Raw genomic sequence first — 21,697 nt, 5'->3', positions numbered from 1 at the left:
CCCAGGAAGAGTAGCCGTTGTTATGGGGATCCAGATAAACAAGCAAACCTGAAACTCTGTTGGCTATCATCAAATACTTATTTTATGCAACAAAATGAATTATTTAAAAATATACAATGTGGATTTATGGATTTTATATTAGATTCTGTCTCTCATATTTGAGATGTACCTATGATGAAAATTACAAACCTCTTCATTCTTTGTAAGTGTGAATACTTGAGAAATTGGTGGTGTATCAAATACTTATTTCCCACTGCTTATTTTGCACTTTGCTACTGCCAAAGCTACATTACTGTTATCAATAAAGAGTATTTACATTTGTTAAGAAATGCACCTATTAATCCAATTGTAAAGTCCCCTTCTCAGCCAAATCTGTTACAACACTTTTTAACCAAAACGTGTTCGACCAATCAGCACAGAGGACGAAATCAGAAACATCTTCCATTCACCAACTGCAAGCACACACTGGAAACCGAGACCAGCCGTATTTGTTTGAATGAGTTGTAAATGGTGTTTATGCAAAAACATTATCCAGACATTAGAGTCATGTGAGAGTTGTGCGTATCGGGCGCTTTTAAGAGCTGATTAGCAGATAGTTAAGCCTCATGCACGGCGCGCAAGATAAACCGAGAATGGCAGCGGACCAGCGGTGGATTCAATGCCAACAGCAGAAACGATCTCCAAATAAGGAAGACATTTCCCCAGGGAGCTCTACTTTGGAAGTATTGGGCAACTCCTGCATCCTGAGTTACCATAGAAACCACAAACACTGAAACACTTCATCCGAGAGCATAATTATCAATCTGTAAACATGAAGATGATGCATCTTTCACAAGATTGGACTAAATTAAGGCATGAGGGTGGTATGGGGAGAGGTTCATGTTCTCATCCAAATTCTGTATTTCAAGTCTAAAAAAAATAGAATCAATGTGTAGAATTGTTTTTAAGAGTCTGTAAGATAAAATAAATTCTATTCTCAAAGGTAATATTGCATGTACTATGTCAAAGGACAGCAGAAAGCTTACATTTGACCAACGTGTTTTCAGCCTCTCAGCTTCTTTCTAAGCTCCTGGCATTAACTTTGTTGGTTTCATAGTAAAAATGTCATGACCTTTTATCAGCTGGGGACATCACAACCTATCAGACTCAGTGCATAGCAGGCTAATTTAGGACGCTGGGTAATGTAGGACACTGACTATTTTTGTATAAAGTGTTTCACCTTCAACAAATCTGACATTCTCCACTAGATAATGCCCAGCTTGGAGTTTAAAACAACAAAAACATGAAATGGGAAACCAAGAAATAAAATGATAGGTTTTTAAATGATATTTTCATAACAACATAGAGATGAGGGCGGGGTGGAAAACAGCCGTTAAGAATATTTGAGTCCAACTCTCCTCAAATTATACAATTTTACTCTGGGACTTTACATACCTAAGTAAATTATAACATTATTGAATTATTTTGTGAAAAATAAATAAATAAATAAATAAATAAATAAATAAATAAATAAATAAATAAATAATCTAAATACATTTATTTCAATAATGTTTGTCTTATATTGCGTCTGTGTTACTTTATCAACTGCAAGCTAATGTTTTAGCTAAACTTAATGTGAAAAAGCTGAAGTTATGAAGACATTAGCTCACCTAGATTTGTAAATATTGCATAACGTAAGTTGCTTATTAAAGCAAATCAAAAACATACTGACAACAATGATATCTGCATACCGTTACACCCTTAATGTTTACCGTTTACTGCTGATGGCCCCCCGTTCTACTAATCGGAGGAAGTTAATCTGGTGCTAAGGCTACAAGCATAACATTAAATCAAGATGTCTATGGGAATGGTTTGTTTTTATTATTTTAAAAAACATACAGGGGCGTAGACTTTTAATTTAAGAACAAGATTATTATCACCCCTGGCTGTTTTGTTGCTCTCCCACAAATCTCAACTCATCCAAAATAAAGTCTTGCTTATTTACAAAGATGATCTGATTCACTGATCAGATAAAATGCTCCTTTTTGGAAGAAGGAGAAGAAGAAAAAAAATCAATTAATGTTAGGATATTTTTACAATTATTCTAAAAATAATGCAGCTCTAGAGTATTACCAGGTAGCTCTAAAATAAATTACATAACACCAGTGCCTCCATATGTTTTAATCTAGTACTGAAATAAAATTTCTACCACGTATCAAACCTTTATTGGTAATGCTGCACCCTAAGGTAGCTATTTTAATATCCTGTGTAATTCCAAATCAATCATTTGCTTTGAATATGCAGGCTTACTGAAATGTGTGGTCCAGAACTGGAGGCAGAGTCTTCAATACCATTGATCAAATGTTAGTGTTTTCTTTTGTTTTTTTTCACTCAGTAACCATATGTGCTTATAACTTCAACATGCCTTAATTTTCTTTAGTATATTTTTAACTTCTATCGACCGTCTTATTAAGGTTTTTATCACCATTTATGAACGGATTATAAAAGTTTTAAAGTTTTTGCGTCTGGTTTTACTGCTTGTGTCATGTAGAGCTTCAGGTATGTTGTTGCTTGAGCGGTGCTTTATGAGAAACAGTTGAGCTGATTCTCAGAGAGTAAGCCTCAATACCCGGACGGATAAAAATGTGCATTTTGGTCCTGATGATGACTAATAGAATTCAGTCAGGATTTTTATTTTTATTTTTTATAAAATGTGTAAAACAAAGTGACCACAGCTTTAAGATTCAAAGTGTGGTTAGAAGGTCGTGTTACTCCAAAAGCTCAATCTAAATACTGGCTACTACTGATAAATAAGCATGTTATGTACACTATGTTTTCACCCAATCTGGTGTATATGACTTTGTTTTATGGCTACAGGTATAGAGAGTTAATCATCTAGAAAAGCAGACTGCTTGTGCAAACATTTACAAACAAATAGGCCGGCCACTGAATTCTAGACGGGCATCGTATGAGGACGCCACACGTGCAATCAGTCCAGCGTGTCTCCAGAACTGATGCTGTCATAGCAGCAAAGCGATGCCAGACTAATTTTATATGAGTGAGAAAGGCACACAGTCAAAACACATTTGGCAATCTAGTGTACCTAAAATAGAAAAAAAGAAACAGATTCCTTCCCTTTTTTTTTTAGGATGCACCTTATTTCTTTTTTTTTCTTCTTTTTTATGTAGCCAAAACACGGTTCAGCATTCCAGACAAAACAGAATATCTTTAAACAGAACATCCCATGTGATATTCAGGTCAACAGATGTCAAATAGTTTTGGCATAAAATGTTCACAAACAGACAGAAAGAGGAATAAAAGACGCCAAAGGGGAGTTCAAGTCGCTTAAACCCTAAGCCTAAACATTGTAAACCAATGTCCATACATTCTGCCTTAGGTGCATACTACATTAATAACATCCTGTGATTTATCTTTGTCCATAAGAACTCTTATTTTATATCAACATGCTCGTTTTGTGTCCGTTTAGTGGGATGAACAACGTGTGTGTGTATGCGTGTGTGTGTGTGGATCTCTGTGTGCTTGTGTGTTAATCCTGACTGAAAGGCTGCGTTTTTTGCTCAGGAAGGTAGTGGAGGGACTCCCCGGAGGGCCCCCGTGTGTTGGCCCTGTAAGCCCGTGTGAATGAGCCTGAATTCGCAGGCTCCCCACGAGGACGCACGGCCAATTAAGCTGACAGTCAGAGGCCCATTGACCAGTCACAGAGATTAAACGCCGGGCCATCTCGGTGGCTAAAACCACCTGCGAGATCGGAGGGGGTTTTGGAAAGCCTGAGAGGAGGAGGAGAAGGAAATGGTAATAGACACAGGGAGACGTGCCGATACTCACTGTTACTCGTTGCTTCGGTAAAAGGCGCCTTTTGTCCGTTCCAGCCTTTGTTGTCCATCTGTGGAGATGGAGAGAGAAGCAGGGTGGGTGGGGGGGGGAGGTAAGAGAGATGTCGATTCTTGAACAGACAGCTTCTTCACGCATGTCAGACAAGTTCCTTCCTACTGTTTGGTCCACAAAGAAACAAACGCTCACAAGATGGGGTGCCTATGGAGACTACTGTCTCTCTAAGCCAGCTACTTATTTAGAGGGTGTGTGTGTGTGCGTGTGTGTGTGTGTCACTGTTTAGCAACTTGAAAAAGGGTTCCTTCTACTGCAGCGGTAAGCCTATCTGCCTGCACAAACACAAACAGCCACAAGTAGGTGTTTGAAACAGAAACAAATTCTTCCTGATGCGTGCAACAGCTGAAGAGATGTCATGGCTGTAAACAAATCCAACCCACTGCCTCTGAGCAGCCCTCCACAGATCCCTCAGTGGGAACGGAGAACAAAAAAAGCTCTCGGGGGATGGAGGGAAAAGATGAGGCAAGATGGAGGGTGATCACAGCAGAGATGAGCTCTTCTACAAAAGCTACAGGCCTCAAGGGCATCTGAAGACTTGGGGAAAGTAGATCAGCCAACAAATTCCTAGAATGAAGTCTGAGAGATCAGAGGCTATTAAATATATTCTATTTTACTATTATTTATATTATTTAATTTAGAATAGACATTCTTTCAAAAAGAAAACAACATATTTTTGACTTTTTGTAATAAATCGAGTAAAAAAAAAAAAAAATCCAATCAGACATAACATCTGGAAAAAAAGACAGAAAAAACAAAACTGAGAAGCAACACACAGGCTTGATTGGATTTAGACTGGGAGTCTTTTTTTTTGTTCCTGAAGTTACTATTGAACCATTTTTCAAAATTACAAATTGCATTTCCTTGTTGAAAGAGACGGCAATCATAAGAGGTGCAAGTGGGCAGATAAGCGGAAAGCGTCAAAAGGAAGAGTCTGAGGTTCATCAACAGGATACTGATAAAAGTCGTCCCAATATTCCAGTATGCTTACCTCCTGCTCCAATTCCAGCTCAGTCCCAGATACAGTATGCAGTGCAACATGCATCTGGTTGTACAGCACAAGCATGGAATTGACTGTAAACCACACTACAAATTACAAATTAAGCACTTAATTTTGAGGAAAAAAAGGTCATGGAACAGTCGTTTTCCCCCTTTTTAAGAAATAGATAGTACCGTAATTATCCCTAAAAAAAAATCCCCTAACCATAAAATAAATCTATGTGAAATATTTAAGTTTGACTTTTGTCAGTTGATCAGAAAGTCTGCAAACTCCAGAGTGTATAGAAAGAGTAATTTGTCACTTCCTGTTTCCCTCGTGCATAAATATAACTTGACAGAGAGACGCAATTCTCTCTAAAATGGGAAAGACAAGAGAGCATGCCATTTGAGTCACGAAGACATTTGTTAATATTTAAAAACTCAGGAAGGAGAAAAAGGAAAATTGCTCCTGAACCCAAGTTGGCTATGTCATTCATCAGGGCAATAGATAAAAAGTGTTTTCTCTGGGCCCATGCTTCTTCCCGAGGTCCTAAAGAATTAGAGCGCATATATTTTTGTTCTCAATGATTTGCTAACAAATTAAATTAATCGGGTCAACGTGAACTGATTGAGTTATTGCAATAAGCTGGGATCCACTGTATGTTCAGAAACCTCCCCTTTTACCACCAAAATTAGTGTTTCATGCAATCTGAACCTTGTTGCTTTATCTCTAATCACATGAGAATGGAAACAGTGATTGTAGATATGCTATGACTGCGTTGCATAAAAGACCTTGCTAGCCATGATTTTCTTTGTCCAACAGATCAACATCAGACAGAATGTTAATTTTCTCTCTTAAACAACAGCATACACACAACCGTGCTTTTTTTAACAGGAGAATACTCCCCCCCCCCCCCCCCCCCCCCCCCCCCCCCCCCCCCCCCCCCCCCCCACACACACACACACACCTGCTGGTGGCCACAATGTTGCTGTTCTTCTTCGGCGATGTCTGGAGGACAATTAAAATTCAACAGAAAGCTCGGTTACGCAACATAACCTCTATCAGATTCTGTTCTCTCAAGCTTAAAAACCGACGAGCCGCATAAAGATGAGGGTGATCGATGTTCGCTTGCAAAACGCCTGGTTCAGAGGAGCTGAAGGTGTTATGTAATGAGGTTAGCAGCACTGAGACCAGCGATAAATCAGGGGAGTAGACTCAGTGTTGGTATGTCTACACTTCACTGAAGAAATAAGACCTAATAAAAATGTTTACAGCTCAAATGTGGTTTGAAATAAATCTGATATCTCTTTGTATATACTTGAGTCTTTGATGGAATTTAAACAAGAGTTACTACATGTTATTAATGTGAAGATGTTATACTGTTGCAGATTGAAATGTCAAGAGTTTCCAGACCATTTTTTTTATTTTATTTTTTTTTACATTTTCATAAGAACTTTTTGGCAGATAATATTTCTACAGAGATAAACACATTATCTGCAAAAGAGGATGGACAAAATGCTAGTTGAAGTGGGAAAATCCTCAAAACAAATTCCGTAGTTTTCCTGACATTTCCCCAAACAGTGTAGGAGCGTTTCTCGTTATCCATCAAAAGTCATCACGAGTCCCCAAACTTTAGTCATGTTTCTCAGCGAGCTGATGACAGTTTAAAAGTTTGAAGGACGCCTGCTTACAGTAATCCCACGCTGGAATAAATAAATGGTTCCACATAACAACAGAGGGGGGAGAAGGGGGAGGTTTGTATATATATCGAAAATGAAATACAGAAGTTGCAGTCGGGTTGGGTTCGTACCTCTGAGGGATTCGGAGAGACCGTGGAGGCCTTGTATCCCAGCTGCAGCAGCATTGCCTCAGCGGCGTTCCGCTTGGCCACCTTCTTGTTTGGTCCCGTTCCCGTGGCAACCTCGTTATTCACCTTCACCTGTGCGCGCACATAAACAGGCAAACAATGAGGGGAAAAAAGTCACAACTGAGTGTTATTAGGGCAACATGCTGTTTTCACTGGTGACTTTCTTAGCTGTCCTCCTCAGCCTCCTTTCAGTTTCGGCTCAGGACTCAGGCTTCCTGAGCCAAGTCAGCCGTGCAACGTGAAGTGTTTGTTTTTCAGTAATCCCAAAGCATTAAATCTGTCCACGCAGAATGTAAGCAGAAATTTCCAAGAGCAGATCGGACGTCGTTGTGTTATACAAACAGACAATTACGCTGTACAAATAACATTGTGGGGAGCCGGAGCCTGTGAAAAAGCCAGGCCTCGGCGCACTCATTCACAGCGGCCTGACAAGCCCGAGTGCTGCTCCGGACGGACGCATGAAGCCGGCAAACGACATCAAATAGCCAACTCCCGTCCAGATTCACTCCTTTATTAAGCATTAACTACAGATAAGCACCTCAAAGCCATTTGATATAAGGTGGAGGCTTTTTTTCTTTTTTCTTTTTCTGTTTAAACAAAAGACGGGAAAACAGAGGCTCATTTGAGCCCTGCTGCCTACCGGGGGAAACAATGTGGAAATTTTAGAAGAGTGAGTGGACTACACAAAAGAACGACACGCACACATACATACACTCACAAGCGAGCACACGCACACACACAGGGGCTGATGTGTGCATCAAAGAGGCAGAGAGAATGGGTTTGGGGCTGAATTACTGCCTGATGGTGAGAGAAGCTCTGTTCTTCATATAAAAGAGGAGGATTACGGATAGAAAGACAAGGAGAGCAAGTTTGACTGAGATGGACAGAAGGATGAATAGGTGCAAAAAAAAAAAAATCCAGATGATAAAAATGGACTACATTATGCCATGTGTGCTGGTTATATTTCTTATTCAAGCGACACAATAAAGACCTATGCGGCTCATGAGGGATGTCCCATGTGGCGACAGAAACAGAGTGGCAGCAGCTTTAAAATGAAGGCACTCTCAACATATTTCAACAAGCGACAAGCTGAAGGGTGTCGAGCGTACAGATGCCGAAAGGGCTGGAGCTCACTGGCTGCTTTTCAGCTTTATTGTGCAAACTTGAAGCGTCTGTGTTTTTCAGAGTCACATCCTTACTCAGTAAAATGATGCTCATCAGGAATGTGTTGCTAAGTTCAATATCTTACACAGATGATGTTCAACAGCCTCGGTAGGATCACCTATTCCAGGTTAAACCTGGATTTACTGGGAATCTTTTAATACTTCACTGTCAGTGACTCTCGAATATGCCCTCACAATAATATTCCTATCTAAACGACACCAGAAAATAAGTGGAAAAGAAACTAAGAACACACAGTTTGGCTTTAAAAAAAATAAAATTAAATTCAAAAATACTTATATATATATATATATATATATATATATAGAGAGAGAGAGAGAGAGAGAGAGAGAGAGAGAGTTAACTATATGTGTAACAAGATAAGTGGCAATGATTTAAAATGATCAAAGTGAACATTTTACCCAGAATAGGAAGCAGAAAACTGAGACAGTGAAGATTACATTTTTTTTTTTTTAAAAAGAATGCTTTGTTGTGGAATAATTACAAAGTTACATTCTGAAATAGGTTTAATGCCTCTAAGCAGACCAACTCTGTGATGAAAAGAAAATGTTCAATTTGCAAAGGAGCCCTGCTTTGATTACCTCTACCAACGTTGAACAAAAATAATTAGTATGTTAAATTCTGGTGGTAAGAATCGACTACTCTAAAACTGCCACCTTCGGGATTGACTAAAATGTTAATATCCTCTGTAAACTTGGCATTCCACAATATAGTAGTGTCATGCTGTGGGTCTGTTTTGATATCAGCGGTGCTGGTGCATTGCTAAGTGTAGCAGTAAAGGACTACCTCAAACTTTTTTTAATTTTTTTTTTACTAAAAGAAAAAAAACAACAACAGTAGAGACTTGCAGAAAATTTGTTGAGTTTTCTGAAAGAATGATCCCAAACTCACATAAAATCTGAACCTGAAATAGTTACAGCAGACTAAATTACAAAATCTTTACCCCATGGAAAAATGGTCAAATTTGAAAGGAGAGATGGGTTTGGTAGCAAGCCAGTTTAAATGAACTCCACCTATTCAATGAAGGACGGTGGTCAAATTTCGAGACAAAATTTTTCCAAAGGTGAGACACAATGCAAGTGGTAGAGGTGCAAATTGCATAGAGACATTTTACCAAAGCTTAGAAGTTGTGTATGCATATACATATATATTGTTCGGACTATAAGCCGCTATTTTACTCTGAATTATTCACCCAGTTCTAATATTAAACAACACTCCAGAAGAAGAAGAAGAAAAAACACTTGCAACAATTTATCATAAGCTCAAAATTAACTAAATTCATGGACATGTGAGTGGATGTAACACTGCTGACCACAACCGTAAGCCGACACTCCGAACAAGAGGGTTCTGAGCGGCTACAACCCAACTCAGAAAATCAGACTCAGGCTCACTGAACTAGACGGCCAAGTTACCAATCTAACACAGCTGTTGTTACTGGACAGTGCTTGCACAAACTCAGTCATTTAACAAAATTAATAAACTGTAAAACGAGCTAGCATAAAATCGCTCAGCTCTGCCAGTGCCTCGTTTTTCCTAATGCACCACGTTTCAATTATTTTAAGTATATTAAGCTTTATATGATCACATTTTCATAGAGTTACACAAGAGAGTGCACTTGGAGACAGATTTTATTGTTGAAAACGTTGTGCACTGCCAACCGTGATTAGAATGACAGATTCATGTGCAGACCGGAGGGAATGGTCATCTCGTTTCTTTTTTTCCTTTTTTCACATTTTGCACAACACATCCCAACATAGCCCCCCCTCCCCCCTTTTTTTGGATTAATCAATCAGACGTCAATTCAGCAGATTAATTTTATGCTCCATTTGTCCAGAGAGTACATTATCTCATCTTTTCACCATCCTCCATCTTATTCTGTTGAAACTAAAGTCAACACACTAAAACTCTAACATTAAAAAACAACATTTTATTATTATTATTTTTAGGATAATTCCCCTGCCCCGCAGCTCAGTTCTTGCAAAATCAACTGAAATCTAACTTTTTTTGTTTTTTTTCTTCATTTATTTTATCTGGGCAAAAGTTTCCTGTCAATGTAAAGTCAAGCTGACCCACAGACATCAACACTGGAACATGGAGTGACCCTGGATAAGATGTACCGTCAAAAAAACGGTAAACACAGAAGGCTGTCTAGACACAGACCTTGTTTAAAATGAACAAGGCCAGGATAACCTTCGGTAGGTTTTACACATGTATGTACACAATCTTCAGAATTTTTTTTTTTTAGATGCATTTACAAGGTGTTTTAGAAATGTTATTCACAGATTCTTAATTTGATTTAGGTCAAGACTTTGACTGGGCCATTCTATCACATGAATATGCTTTGTTCCAAAGCCTTCCGTTGAACCTGGGTGTTTCAACGTTTCAGTTTTCTGTCATGGTCATCTGACAAAGGATCCCCCCCCTCCACCCAAAAATCTAGAAAATTGCATTGAGAAAAGAGTCAGGAAAGAAAAAAAAAAGTTCAATACCTGTCCAGATGTGGAACATTTCTATACGAGGAAAATAATCCTGACAAGATCTTTAAACCTCACTTTGTCTTGTTCCAACAGGGCGGATTAAGAAATAAAGAAGTTAAGATATCTGCTCGCCTGCATGATAAACTCCCTGCGTCGCGGCATCCCTCTCTCCGAAAGCAGCTGGTACTCCGGTTCCTTCTCCTTTTTGGCCTGCTGGATTTGAGCTAATCGGCTGATTGGGTTCATGCCCTGACCGTAGTCAGGTCCCGTCTGGAAAGAAAAGGAGAATTACATAATTAGCTATATTGAAAATGCTTTTTTTTCACTGCAAGTGTTAATATATTCATATAAAGGAAATTTGTTGGCACCCGTGGTAAAGCTGTGTAAAGGTCCCGTCTCTATGGATGACAGATGAAAATTCAGTTTATTGTGAGGCACAATCTAATACTGAAAAAATATTAAAAATACAACTTTAGAGTAGATATTCTGAAGGGAAACATCATTTTAGGAAATAAAATGTTAGAATCAAAATACCCGTCATGTATTTACATATAAATGTGTGAAACATTTTCTAAAACAAAACATTTACAGTATACAAACATGGGAGTATGAGCTTTATTTTTGGTTCTTTAAATGATACTGAAAGCATCAGTATCATTCCTGATGAGATTATGGAGATGTTAAAAAAAAATCTGGAGGGACCAATTATCTCCAGCTATATCCAAAAGCTTCCCCTCCCCCACATGTTGCTCTGTTCTGGCAATTAGCTGGGCTGAAAGATGGCTGCAATACAAATTTGGCTGTTTGGAAATATCTCCTGCTGTGATAAACACAGTCATGGGGGGAAAAAATATAAGAGCATTTACCTGTTTTTTTAAGCTAGCGCTAGGCAAAACTACAGTGAGCCTCAAGTAGCATGTTTGTATAGCAGCTGACTGCAGGCTGCACTCAGGATAGCCAGGCTAACTCTGCAGCTAACTTTACCTTGTTATGTGGCTAGTAAACAAAGAACGGCACAAAGGAGGATTATATTCTGAGCACAGTTACTTAAAAGCACAATGAAAAGTTGTGATGTTTATTGAAAATTACAGCTTTAGTTTACGAAACAAAATCAAAGTAACTTAAATGTTATTGATCAGTGGTCCCAACTATAGTGTCTGCTCCAGCACCACTGATTTAAATAATTCCTCAGCAAGACATCAAGTGGTGGAGAAGCCAGTTAATCACCTACTCATTTAGGTCAGGTGCACAGTAGCTAGGAAACACCTAAATCATACAGGACAGTGGGGTCCTATGATAGTGGTATTCTAATAATTAACATATTATATTATTTTTAGTTTTAAGTTTTGAATGAAGTTCAAAGGATAACCTGATAAAACTGTGGTGTTGCTCAAATGAGAACCTTATGCCAGCCAAAGCCTTGAGCAACCCCATCACCACCCCTGTGGCCCCATCTACCCCCTGTCTGCAGCACCTTGAGGATAGTCTTGGTGCGTTTCTTGTAGTGCGTCTTGGGTTTCTCCACGGTCGGTATGAAGGGGAGCTTCTTCAAGTCCTGCAGGATGGACAGAGCGGCACGCTTCTTGGACAGCTTCTTGCTGTTCCCTTCGCCCTCGGCAGAGAACTCTCCGACGGTGACGCGGGTCAGGAAGCTTTTCATGTGAGGCGGACCGCTCTCCTTTAACACCTGGAAAAGTTTGGTAAACGTTCGCAACAAAAACAAATAAAGAGAGAGAGAGAGAGAGAGAGAGAGAGAGAGAGAAAAAAAAATTAATAGATGTGTGTCAGTGTTTTGTCGTGTACGTTTTGGGTGAGCTAGCGAGCTGAACCAGGTGGTCCAAAACATCTGCTCTATCCACCCATATACGCATGGTAATCATATACAACGCACACTGGGCTGGAAAACATTGACACACACACACACACACACGCATGAAGAGTAACATGTTCCTAAATGACAGTCTCTGGTGATGGAGGCTCGGTTTCCTTCCTCCAGCCTCTGGTCACCTGGGAGACCTAAAACAAACACCGGCTGGCGTTAGGTCATGCTTCTGCAATCACATCTACTTCCTATGAAGTCTGAGAACAATGTGTGTGCAGCAGGTGGGGTTCTCTCTAACCTTACGTAGGAAAAGAATTAGGTTTCACACACGTATGATTCCAGAGTTATAACACGCAGTCGCCTGACATGTGTCCATGTTTAAGCTACGCCTCAGGCCTTAATGGTTTATGGTGGATGCTGTTTTTTTTTTTTTTTTCTTGGAATCTCTCTTTCACCCCCTTTTCTCCTCCTCCCATGCTCTGCTGAGTTTTTTTGCTAAAGTTGGAGCAGCGGCGCAGACAGCACAAATTGTAGCAATCAGCCGCAATCTAGAAACACTTAATTTAAACCCAGTGACCGATAAAAACCGATTCCGCTGATAAGCGGAGGCTCGAGCATTCCTGAGATGCCTCGCACGTCAACACGGACGAATACCAGACATTAGAGAAAAACAGTAGAATATGAGCACTTCCTCTCTAACTGCACTAGCTCTAGCAATTTAATTAAGAAACTGAAAGACAGGAAGTTAAGACTTTCGACATTAGACAACGGTATGTAAAAGGATGAGGCCTTGAAGAGCTCACTGTCCAACTAAACAGCTGAACTCCCTCCAACCCCGCGGGGGATCGACTCTGGTGTTACTCGTCTCCAGAAAAAGGAAATGCAACATGACAGCTTCTTGTACATACTAACATTTACCACGATCGGAAACACCGGACAGCTGTATGTTTTTACTGTGCCAGTAGCATGCGGCGATGATACTTCGCACTGCTTGGCCATTTCTTAGCTAAGATTATGTCACTTGGAGGAAACAGATATGAACCAGTAATGGACGGTGCACATGAGCAGTAAGGAGCGTTCTTCATCTGCGTAGTTCTTCGACTGCCTCTCCGTCTCCCTCTGTCTCCTTGTTCATCGCAAAGGCCATGTGTAAGTACTCAGCGAGAGGATCCCTGGGATAGAAACCGACACACAAGCTTGGCCATGTTTGTGAATGGATTTGCAAAAAAAAAAAAAAAAAAGCTCAAGTTCATCTGAAGAGAAACGGTTTTTCAAAGCTTTGCTGAACTGAATTAGGCATCCTTGTCTCAGAGATGTAGAAAACAGGATTGTGCTATTCCCAGTTTGATTTTGTTACATCTCATTGTTTAGTTGTCAGGCAACGAGCAGAGACTCCAGGAAGTTACTGCTCCAAGCCAAGAAATAGTTTGGCACATAAACTCCCGTAGGCAGCAAGTTGTAGATTGCACTCTTCAGGGTTTGAATAGTTTAAACAAATGAGTTCCTCTTAACTTCTTTATGCTTTGCTTTATAGGAGACAGACTTCCTTGTAGCCTTTTAAAGTAATCTTGTTCCACAAACCTGCGCCATTTCGGAAGGTCTTTTCTTTGAAAATAGGCTTTTATTTTCCCTGCTTAGTTCTTGGTACCTGACATGACAAAATGGCTGTGCATGCTTAAAAATATTCTCCATTTGTGTCTTTGCACTACCAAAACAAAAAAACAGTAGAGTAGAGTAACATATTAAAATAATACATAGCACTGTTTGGACCTCTGTCTATTTATGGTTCAGTATTTGCAGATTCATCTATTCTCAAATAAGACATGCTGAATGGTTGACACTGTACTATTTTAAAGTATTTAAAGAAAACGGTGCATTACGTATGCAGTGGCTACAAATCTCAATGTGGTCGACAGGAAGAGAAACCAAATGTAGCCTATGTAGGTACATGTTAAAGTCGACAAGATATATGACAAAAGGTGCATAGGTACAACATTCCCTTGGTCTAGGATAGCAGTAGACAAGCTGCAGTCAGTCTCCTGGCATACGACACAGGATCCGCACCGCTACCGATGGGATTTCAGTGCTTCTATTCACCTACAAGCAAAGCCCGCACACAGACACGCAAACAAACACGCAAACACACCCGTCTACCGCCTGACGACAAGGAGATCAAGTTGTACACAGGAAACCTTCTGTAATTCAATGTTGATTTTTTTTTTTCCCCAATGCCCGTCTCTTCATTCTTTCTTATTCAAACGTGGGAGGCCTTCACTTTGGCTTTTCAGGGAGACATTAATACCCCAGGCAGTCTGAGGATCTGTGCAAGCTAGAACTCAGGTACTGTAGAAGAGGAGGCTATGGGATCAGGGTACGACAATGGTGAGGACTGGTACAGAGAAGAAAGATCCTTTTGTGAAGAACGGTAGATGGACATGTCCTGAGGGAAACTGCTCCTTGTAAGATGGGTGGTTCTTCTCTTATGTCCTACCCCCCTCCAACACAACACAACACACAAGCTGTGATTTATAGATTGGTTCCTCTTTGATGCTGACATCTGTTTGATATTGCCTGACAGGGGGATTAAATGAGCCAACTGGCTCTTGGGGTGATGGCGACCCTCATCGTAGCAGAGTGATGGGAAAGTAGACAGTCGAACACTGACTTAAGGGTAATTTCATGCCCCAGTAAAGGAAAGGATGGAGTGATGTGAAAACATTGCTCAGATCGAAGGCGCTCACATGAAAGGGATCTGTTATGCCATTGGAGGGAATGCGCGGAAGATTAATATGTGTGTGTTCTTAAGCTTATGGTTTTTGAGGAAAGAGCAAAGCTTCTTCTGACTGTATCAAAACATGAGGTCAGCACAATACAGGAAAATATGAAGCTATGGCTAAAGAGTAGGTTGGTCAAAAAAAAAAAAGAAATCAAAAATTTCTTACAATTGACCAATTGCAATGCATTTGCAATGCATTTGCAATTGGTCAATTGCAATTTGCGCATTGACCATTTGGCCAATTTAGAAATGGTCAATGCGCTCCATAGTAGTGGATAGTAGTATTCTCAGCACACAGACTGAGAATGAAAGGGAATCCACTATACTGTATAATGGGGAAAAATAAATATGAAATGACAAGGGATGATGTGGAGATCCGTCCTTTTGACTTGTTTGTTTTCAGTCTCTCTCTCTCTCTCTCTCTCTCTCTCTCTTTCTCTCTCTCTCTTTCTCTCCCTCCCTTTCCAGGCTGAAAAAATCCAATGTAAAACAAACTTGAAACATCTTGTCAGCAGCACTTATTTAGATCTGGGTAAAACTATTTTCTGCTGACATTTGTCATCTAATAGAGTACTAGGAGCTCTAAATTCATACCTCAAAGGAGATTGGTGTTATTTTATTTATTTGATCATACCAATATCTCTGAATCCAACTTGTTGTGCAAGGCATGCTGGAGGCTAGATGTCCTGCAAAACTATATCTTGATGCTGTGGTGAGTACTTGAGTAAAAATCCGTGCCAGTAATGAAAGCTGTGGAGACTGTAGTCACCCATCGACCAACACAACAGCAGTTAGCAAGGAGACAGGACATAGCAATGGAAAGAAATTCCTCTAATCCCCGCTACACTATTGTACATCAGCCTTTTATTTCAATGGAATTGGAAAAAATGATGCTTACATGTTGCCATCCAATGCATTGCATAAATTAGCATATGCGTTTTGGTCATCAGAAAAACTATCCTACCACAAATGTTTTGGACATCTCAAAGAAAAGTCTCCCACACCCGCAGCTCTCCTATGCCAAATAAATCTCCTTTAAATGTCACACCAATGACTCATCGATAACATCACTTAATCTCACAGCGTGCTCAACAGATGCTTCACTTACCTTAGAACATGCAACGGCTGAAACCGAAAGTGAAATTTAAGCCATCAGTTGCTACCAGAATAATTTGGCTAATAATTATTTGACCGCTTGAGGGCCTTTGTGGAGCAGTGAAACTCATTCCCAGATGGCCTGTTGATCCCCTTAAGCAACAAGTTTGCTCATGACACAGTCAGACTTTGAATTTAACCCCAGTAATATCCAGTATACATACTTTTTTTTTCACAACAGGAGAGCATCAAAATCTTCAAAGACATCGCAGGACTTGATGTTCTGCAAAATATAGTTTGCTTTCCCATGTTGAAACAGTGTGACACCAACTTTACCAAGGTTACAAACCGGTTCATCTGCTTGTCAAGACGTGTGACAGGTGCTGCTCCCTTCCTAAGGGATCTTTGATCTCCTGACATCTAAAGGGGAACACATGGAGTGTCGCGGTAATTGACTCAATAGTTGATTTTCCCCCCTGAGTTCTCCACATTTCATCATTTGAACTGGTTATTTTTTATTCGTCTGTGTTTGGTTTTCCGCAAACGTATTGAATTTTGCTTTCTAGTTGGATGTATATAAATGTATGTGCCATTACAAGAAAAAGGACACTTATTTTAAAAAGATGTGTTTTTTTATAAACTAAAAACGTTGATATAATTAAATGAAAACTGCATTTGGTATTTACTGAAATACCTAAACTAAATGGAGTAAGGTTTGAAACAAAGGAAGGATGCAGTATGTGTAAAAACAAAGGTAAATTGGGGAATAAGAGCATTAGCACAAAGATAGCTTTTCCATTATTTATTTTATTTTTATTTAAAAGCAATGTTGAGTTGAAAATAAACAGCTCTCTTTGTGTGTGTGTGCTGTCTAGGGCCGCTGGATTTTGAATTTGCATGCCTTATTGTTTGCTATCATGTGCTACATCTTACTAAATCTTGTTTTCTGCTCAGTGCAGCGTGCCTCAGACAATTTATTGTTACTGAAATAGAAACTGAGTAAAAGTGAATCATCATACTGCGCCTTTGATCATTTGTTACCTTATTCCTCCAATTTAACTGTTCTGTTATTATTTATGATTGATGCACAGTTGTCAGCTTCTTTCATGAGCTTCCTTGGTCTTTACACGTCAAACCAAGAATGACCCTATTATACTTGAGACTTGACTTGGACTCCTGGTTTAAGACTTGAGTTCTTGGAAAAGTGTTTACTTCATGTAATGAAGAGTAAAAGGAAGCCAGTATGTGAGCATCACACTGCAGCTGCTGCACGTGTTTAACTGGGAAAGGATGTTCTTTGCCAGTAATGCTGTGGGATTATGGGTCGTTAATGGCTCATGACAGTCTGTAGCTTCACTGCTAAGCTAGCTCCAAAATTACAAGGACTCTTTAATTATTTAATATTCCAGCAAGCTTACTGGAAAAAAAACGAACAAAAAAAAAACAAGAACTACACAAATCACAAGTGGGGGGGAAATAATGGAAAGATTAATTTTGGATAGAGATATTTAAGGTGATTAAAAATAGGAAAAGGGAAAAAAAACATTAATTAGAGAAAACAGGAAATGGTTCAGAAGAACAAAAATACTGCCTCTCTCTCCAAATTTCCGAGGACTAAAAATGACAGTGTAATCAAGGACAGTGACAAAGACATGACAGATAATGAATTACCTCAACTCCTGATTTAGTCGGCTAAAATAATTAATAGTTGTTCCTAAAAAGGAAACTACATCCTGCTTTAAAGGGCAAATGAGTAGAGGAAGGTGAGGGCGAACAAATGGAAGGACTTCAGTTTTCCAGATAACTTTTCCAAAGTAGAGGAAAACTTATTAACAAGCCAAGTCAGCCGAGAGAAAATATGTTACTTCTCTTCCTGCGTCTGCATCTCCCCCCTTGTCTCCACATGCAACTGCCTCATTTGTGATTTTTGGGAGTGATGGAGATGGAAGGGAGAGGTCTAAGGAGGGAGGGAGGGAGCACACAGTGTAAACTGAGCTTCCCTTGTTTTTGGCACCTTACCGAGCGCAAACGAAGATGAGGGGGAGGAGGCTTGGGGAGAGAATATTAGATGAGTCAGCTAAGATATGGTAAAAGCCAAGGAGAACAGAGCAGGTCATATGAGGACAGAGTGAGCTACTCTGACTTAGAGGATGTAACTCTAAGGGTAGGATCACGTGTAGCAAAGAAACCGAACAAAACTGGTGGGGAGTTTATTTTGGGGGACTGATGTGGAGCCACTGAGGCTGAGGAATGTCGCCAAAGCTGACAACTTTTGGGTGTGAAGAAGGTGGATCGTGTCTAGAGATGCACCAGTAAGAGTGCTGCTGCCAATTTCTGACTTCCCCTTTTTAGAAACACTGACCTGTTAATATAGATAAAACTATTTTCTGCATTTCCTGCTGATATTAAAACAGCAGCCTCGATGCTTTCTAGACCACTATATTAAAGCTTCAACTCTTAAAGTGGTGCAGGCATTTTCAAATCCAACACGTTCCTCAAGAAAGCCTGAAAGCTCAAAAAGATAAAAACAACCCAATTCCATTGTCCTCCTTTCAGTCTTCCTGTTATCTGTTGGAAATCTTGCTTTCTCTTACAACCTTAATGAATTGAAAACGTGTCAGAATGTTGAATATCAACATGCCGCAGAAAATACAGCTTAGTCGTAAAATGTCTTCTCACATTTCAGGCCTCCTCCTTCACCGTACAGTAAGTACAAACTTTACGTCTGATTCCCGCTCCGACAACTTTTACACTAAAAAGTGTTACTCTCAGCTGAATATTCATCAGCAATGTTGCGTTCGCTGACTTGAAAAATTATTGGATTTTTCTTAGTTTCTGACCAGCCAGAGCTAAAAACAACCTATGCCACTTAATTTCTCCATGTTTTTATAGTTAAATGGTAAAAACACACAGCACAGTCAAAAAGAGAAGGGCAGTTGTTACGATGCCGTGAAGAAGCCTTCATTTAATTATTTATTAGTGCCCATTTGTCTGCCGTTAAAACATGACAGCTTTTAGAAAAGTCGACTGGTCTTGGCTCCAAACTCCTTCATCCTTTATTAAGGCTCATTCCTATAACCTTAACTTTTAGAATGCAATGTTACGCTGAAATTTAGAAATTTAGGAATGGTTCCTTAATTAATTAATCTCCCTTCACTATTTGTCATACAGAGATTGTGGCTCGTCCAGCGGGAAAACGCACTCAACTTACAATGTTACAGGTTGAGTGTTGTTTTCTCGGTTCTACCTCGTGGGTAGAATCGGGAAAACACTTTCCCTAGAGAATAACTAGTGTAAAAACAAAAGAGTCTGGGTTTAGCAAAACTGAAACTGTTTAAAACTCCCTCGAAGTAATTAATCATCTAATCTTCATCCTGCAGACATTCTTTTTTTATTCATCCCTTTTCTCATCCCGATCCAATTCACAGTCACAACACTGATATTTTGGTCATTTGATTGATGGCTGTGTTTTTGTTCCTACCTCAAAGTTAACAGATAAGTTTCTTTTGAGGGCGATTTCATAGACGAGGCTAATCTCTGATTTGCTGGCATCAGTTCCTTCTTGTGTCTCCACTTTCTCTTCTGGACTCTGGAAATGAAAGAGAAAAAAAAAATACATTTTGTAAATGTCTTTTACTGAGCAACTCGGTTAACAATTGACATATCAGAAAGCAAAGAAGCAAATAAAACGGAGGAAGATTTAAAATCCTATCAGAGGGCAAAGCAGACATTTGTAGATAAATCTGCTGTATGTGTATACCTGCTTATATGAGGATTATGTGAAACTAGTCAGTTTTACAGCAAAACATCAAAATGCCAAAACAAAATTAACAACCAAAAAAAAAAACAATTTTAAACCCAGAGCAGGTTCAGACATTTGAGGACGTAGGTTAGAAGCATACAGTGGGTATAAAAAATATGTACAGTCAATTAGGATGCTGAATTTTTGCGATGTAACAGACTTACAGCATAAAAAAGTAATTTTATCATGGTCCAGCATTTTGTTTCTTTATTTTTATATTTAAATCGCTTACATACCGCACTTTATTGACATGGGATTGACGACTACAGTTCAGGTTCACATTTTGTACAACAACTAGGTCATTCACACAATGATTTACCTTCAAGAGTTTCCTTGTTTTCTTTATTAGGTATTGAATCGTGACTTTAAATTAGATATTAAGAAATATTTCTTTAATGGAATTTGCTCATTTGACTCCAGTTTAAGCTTTAACTTCCAAGACTTTCGCTTACACAAAACTAGATCAATAAGAGAAACTGCCGGGAAATCACCAGCTTACAGTCACTTCAGTTGATAATGAAACCAAGCTCAATCCAGTGAGATCATATCCCACAACAGGGGGCTTTTCTGCTGCCTGTAGCCTGCTGGAATGCAGCGTTATGTCTCGATCTTTATCTTTCCATGTCCAGCTCTTTGTCTCATTAAGCCTGACTGGCTGCAGTCCTTCCCCTCAGGGTCCCGTCGCTTCTTCTGGTTCATTGTGTGACCCGACGTGGATCGTGACGAGTACTTTGAGATGAGATTTCTTGGATTTCAGAGCAAGCAAACGTTGCGCCGAGCTGGAACTCAATTCAGGGGAGATTTACCTGCATTTCTTATGACACACACACAGTAAGGTGGAAACGTTTGGGGCAGTTTGGAGGCTTAGATCATCATTTGTCATACACAGTACCCTTTTTCTGTAGAAGTGCAACAGAAAACAAAATCAGGCGGCACAGCCAGGCCGGCCCAGAGTATTTCTTTTCTGATGATCTTCCAACACTTCGCTTAATACCATGTTTTAATCTATTTTAACAAAACACCTTATTTTTTTCTGTCTATCTTTGGTATTTAACACTACAAAAGCAATATAGTCCAATTTTCTTGCTCTCAGTTAAATTTCAACTCAGCATGCGAGGCTGCATTTTCCTCTGTCGCTATCAGTTCTGATATGCGTGATGAATAGAGAATCCGCTCTCAAGGTTGCCTTAACAAGCTGCCAGGAGAAAAGTTTCTGAGAGGGAGAGAAAAAACAAGCGCAGGCTGGAATGGACCAGACTTCAGCGCCACTTCTGCTTATTGATGGTCGGGTCACAGAGTCCTTGTCGTAGTGCAGAAACGCATACAGTGCAGCATCGCACTCACCCTGAAGGAACTGTTTAAATGAAAAGTGATGGCAGGCAGAGAACAGAAAAGAAAAACTTAGTATCCTTGAGCTACAAGCTTATGAGCAACTTCTTTCATCGGGTGAATGGATTCTAGATCAAAAGGGAAGAAACTCAAGATTGTGAAGAACAACAAACAACAAAAGTATAGCACATGGTTGTGAAGTTGAGTCTTTTAAATCCTTTTTTTTTTTTTAAATATTAGGGTTTTTGAGTATGAACAGTTTGTTGAGGCAAGTCTTGACTTTGACTTGATCACTGCAAAACCATATTTATGGGTTTTAAAAAACACTCCACACTTCACTTAATATATCTTTATTAGAAAAAAGAAAAGTGACAAGCATGTATTATTTTCCTCAAACTAATTTACACTAAAATTTGTGGGTTTTATGTGACAAAATACAAAAAAATGTTTCACAAATATAAATATTTCTAAATATTTCTCTTG

General features: G+C 39.4%; 1 protein-coding gene across 1 annotated transcript in view; it reads right to left on the bottom strand.

The window, feature by feature from the left end:
* The window catches only part of stau2 (staufen double-stranded RNA binding protein 2), an 87,125-nt gene that overhangs the window by 42,819 nt on the left and 22,609 nt on the right, over nt 1-21,697 (bottom strand). Inside the window, exons 7-11 of the mRNA XM_008396384.2 lie at nt 19,565-19,672; nt 11,865-12,077; nt 10,523-10,660; nt 6,675-6,803; nt 3,826-3,883 (exon numbers count right to left, since the gene is read on the bottom strand). Of these exons, the coding sequence (XP_008394606.1) occupies nt 3,826-3,883; nt 6,675-6,803; nt 10,523-10,660; nt 11,865-12,077; nt 19,565-19,672 (646 nt within the window). The remainder of the gene's footprint in view (nt 1-3,825; nt 3,884-6,674; nt 6,804-10,522; nt 10,661-11,864; nt 12,078-19,564; nt 19,673-21,697) is intronic.

This window comes from Poecilia reticulata, linkage group LG20 (assembly GCF_000633615.1).
Source record: "Poecilia reticulata strain Guanapo linkage group LG20, Guppy_female_1.0+MT, whole genome shotgun sequence".
Lineage (NCBI taxonomy): Eukaryota > Metazoa > Chordata > Actinopteri > Cyprinodontiformes > Poeciliidae > Poecilia > Poecilia reticulata.
The sequence above is the reverse complement of the archived record's forward strand: the minus strand, read 5'-3'. Positions and strand labels throughout refer to the sequence as shown.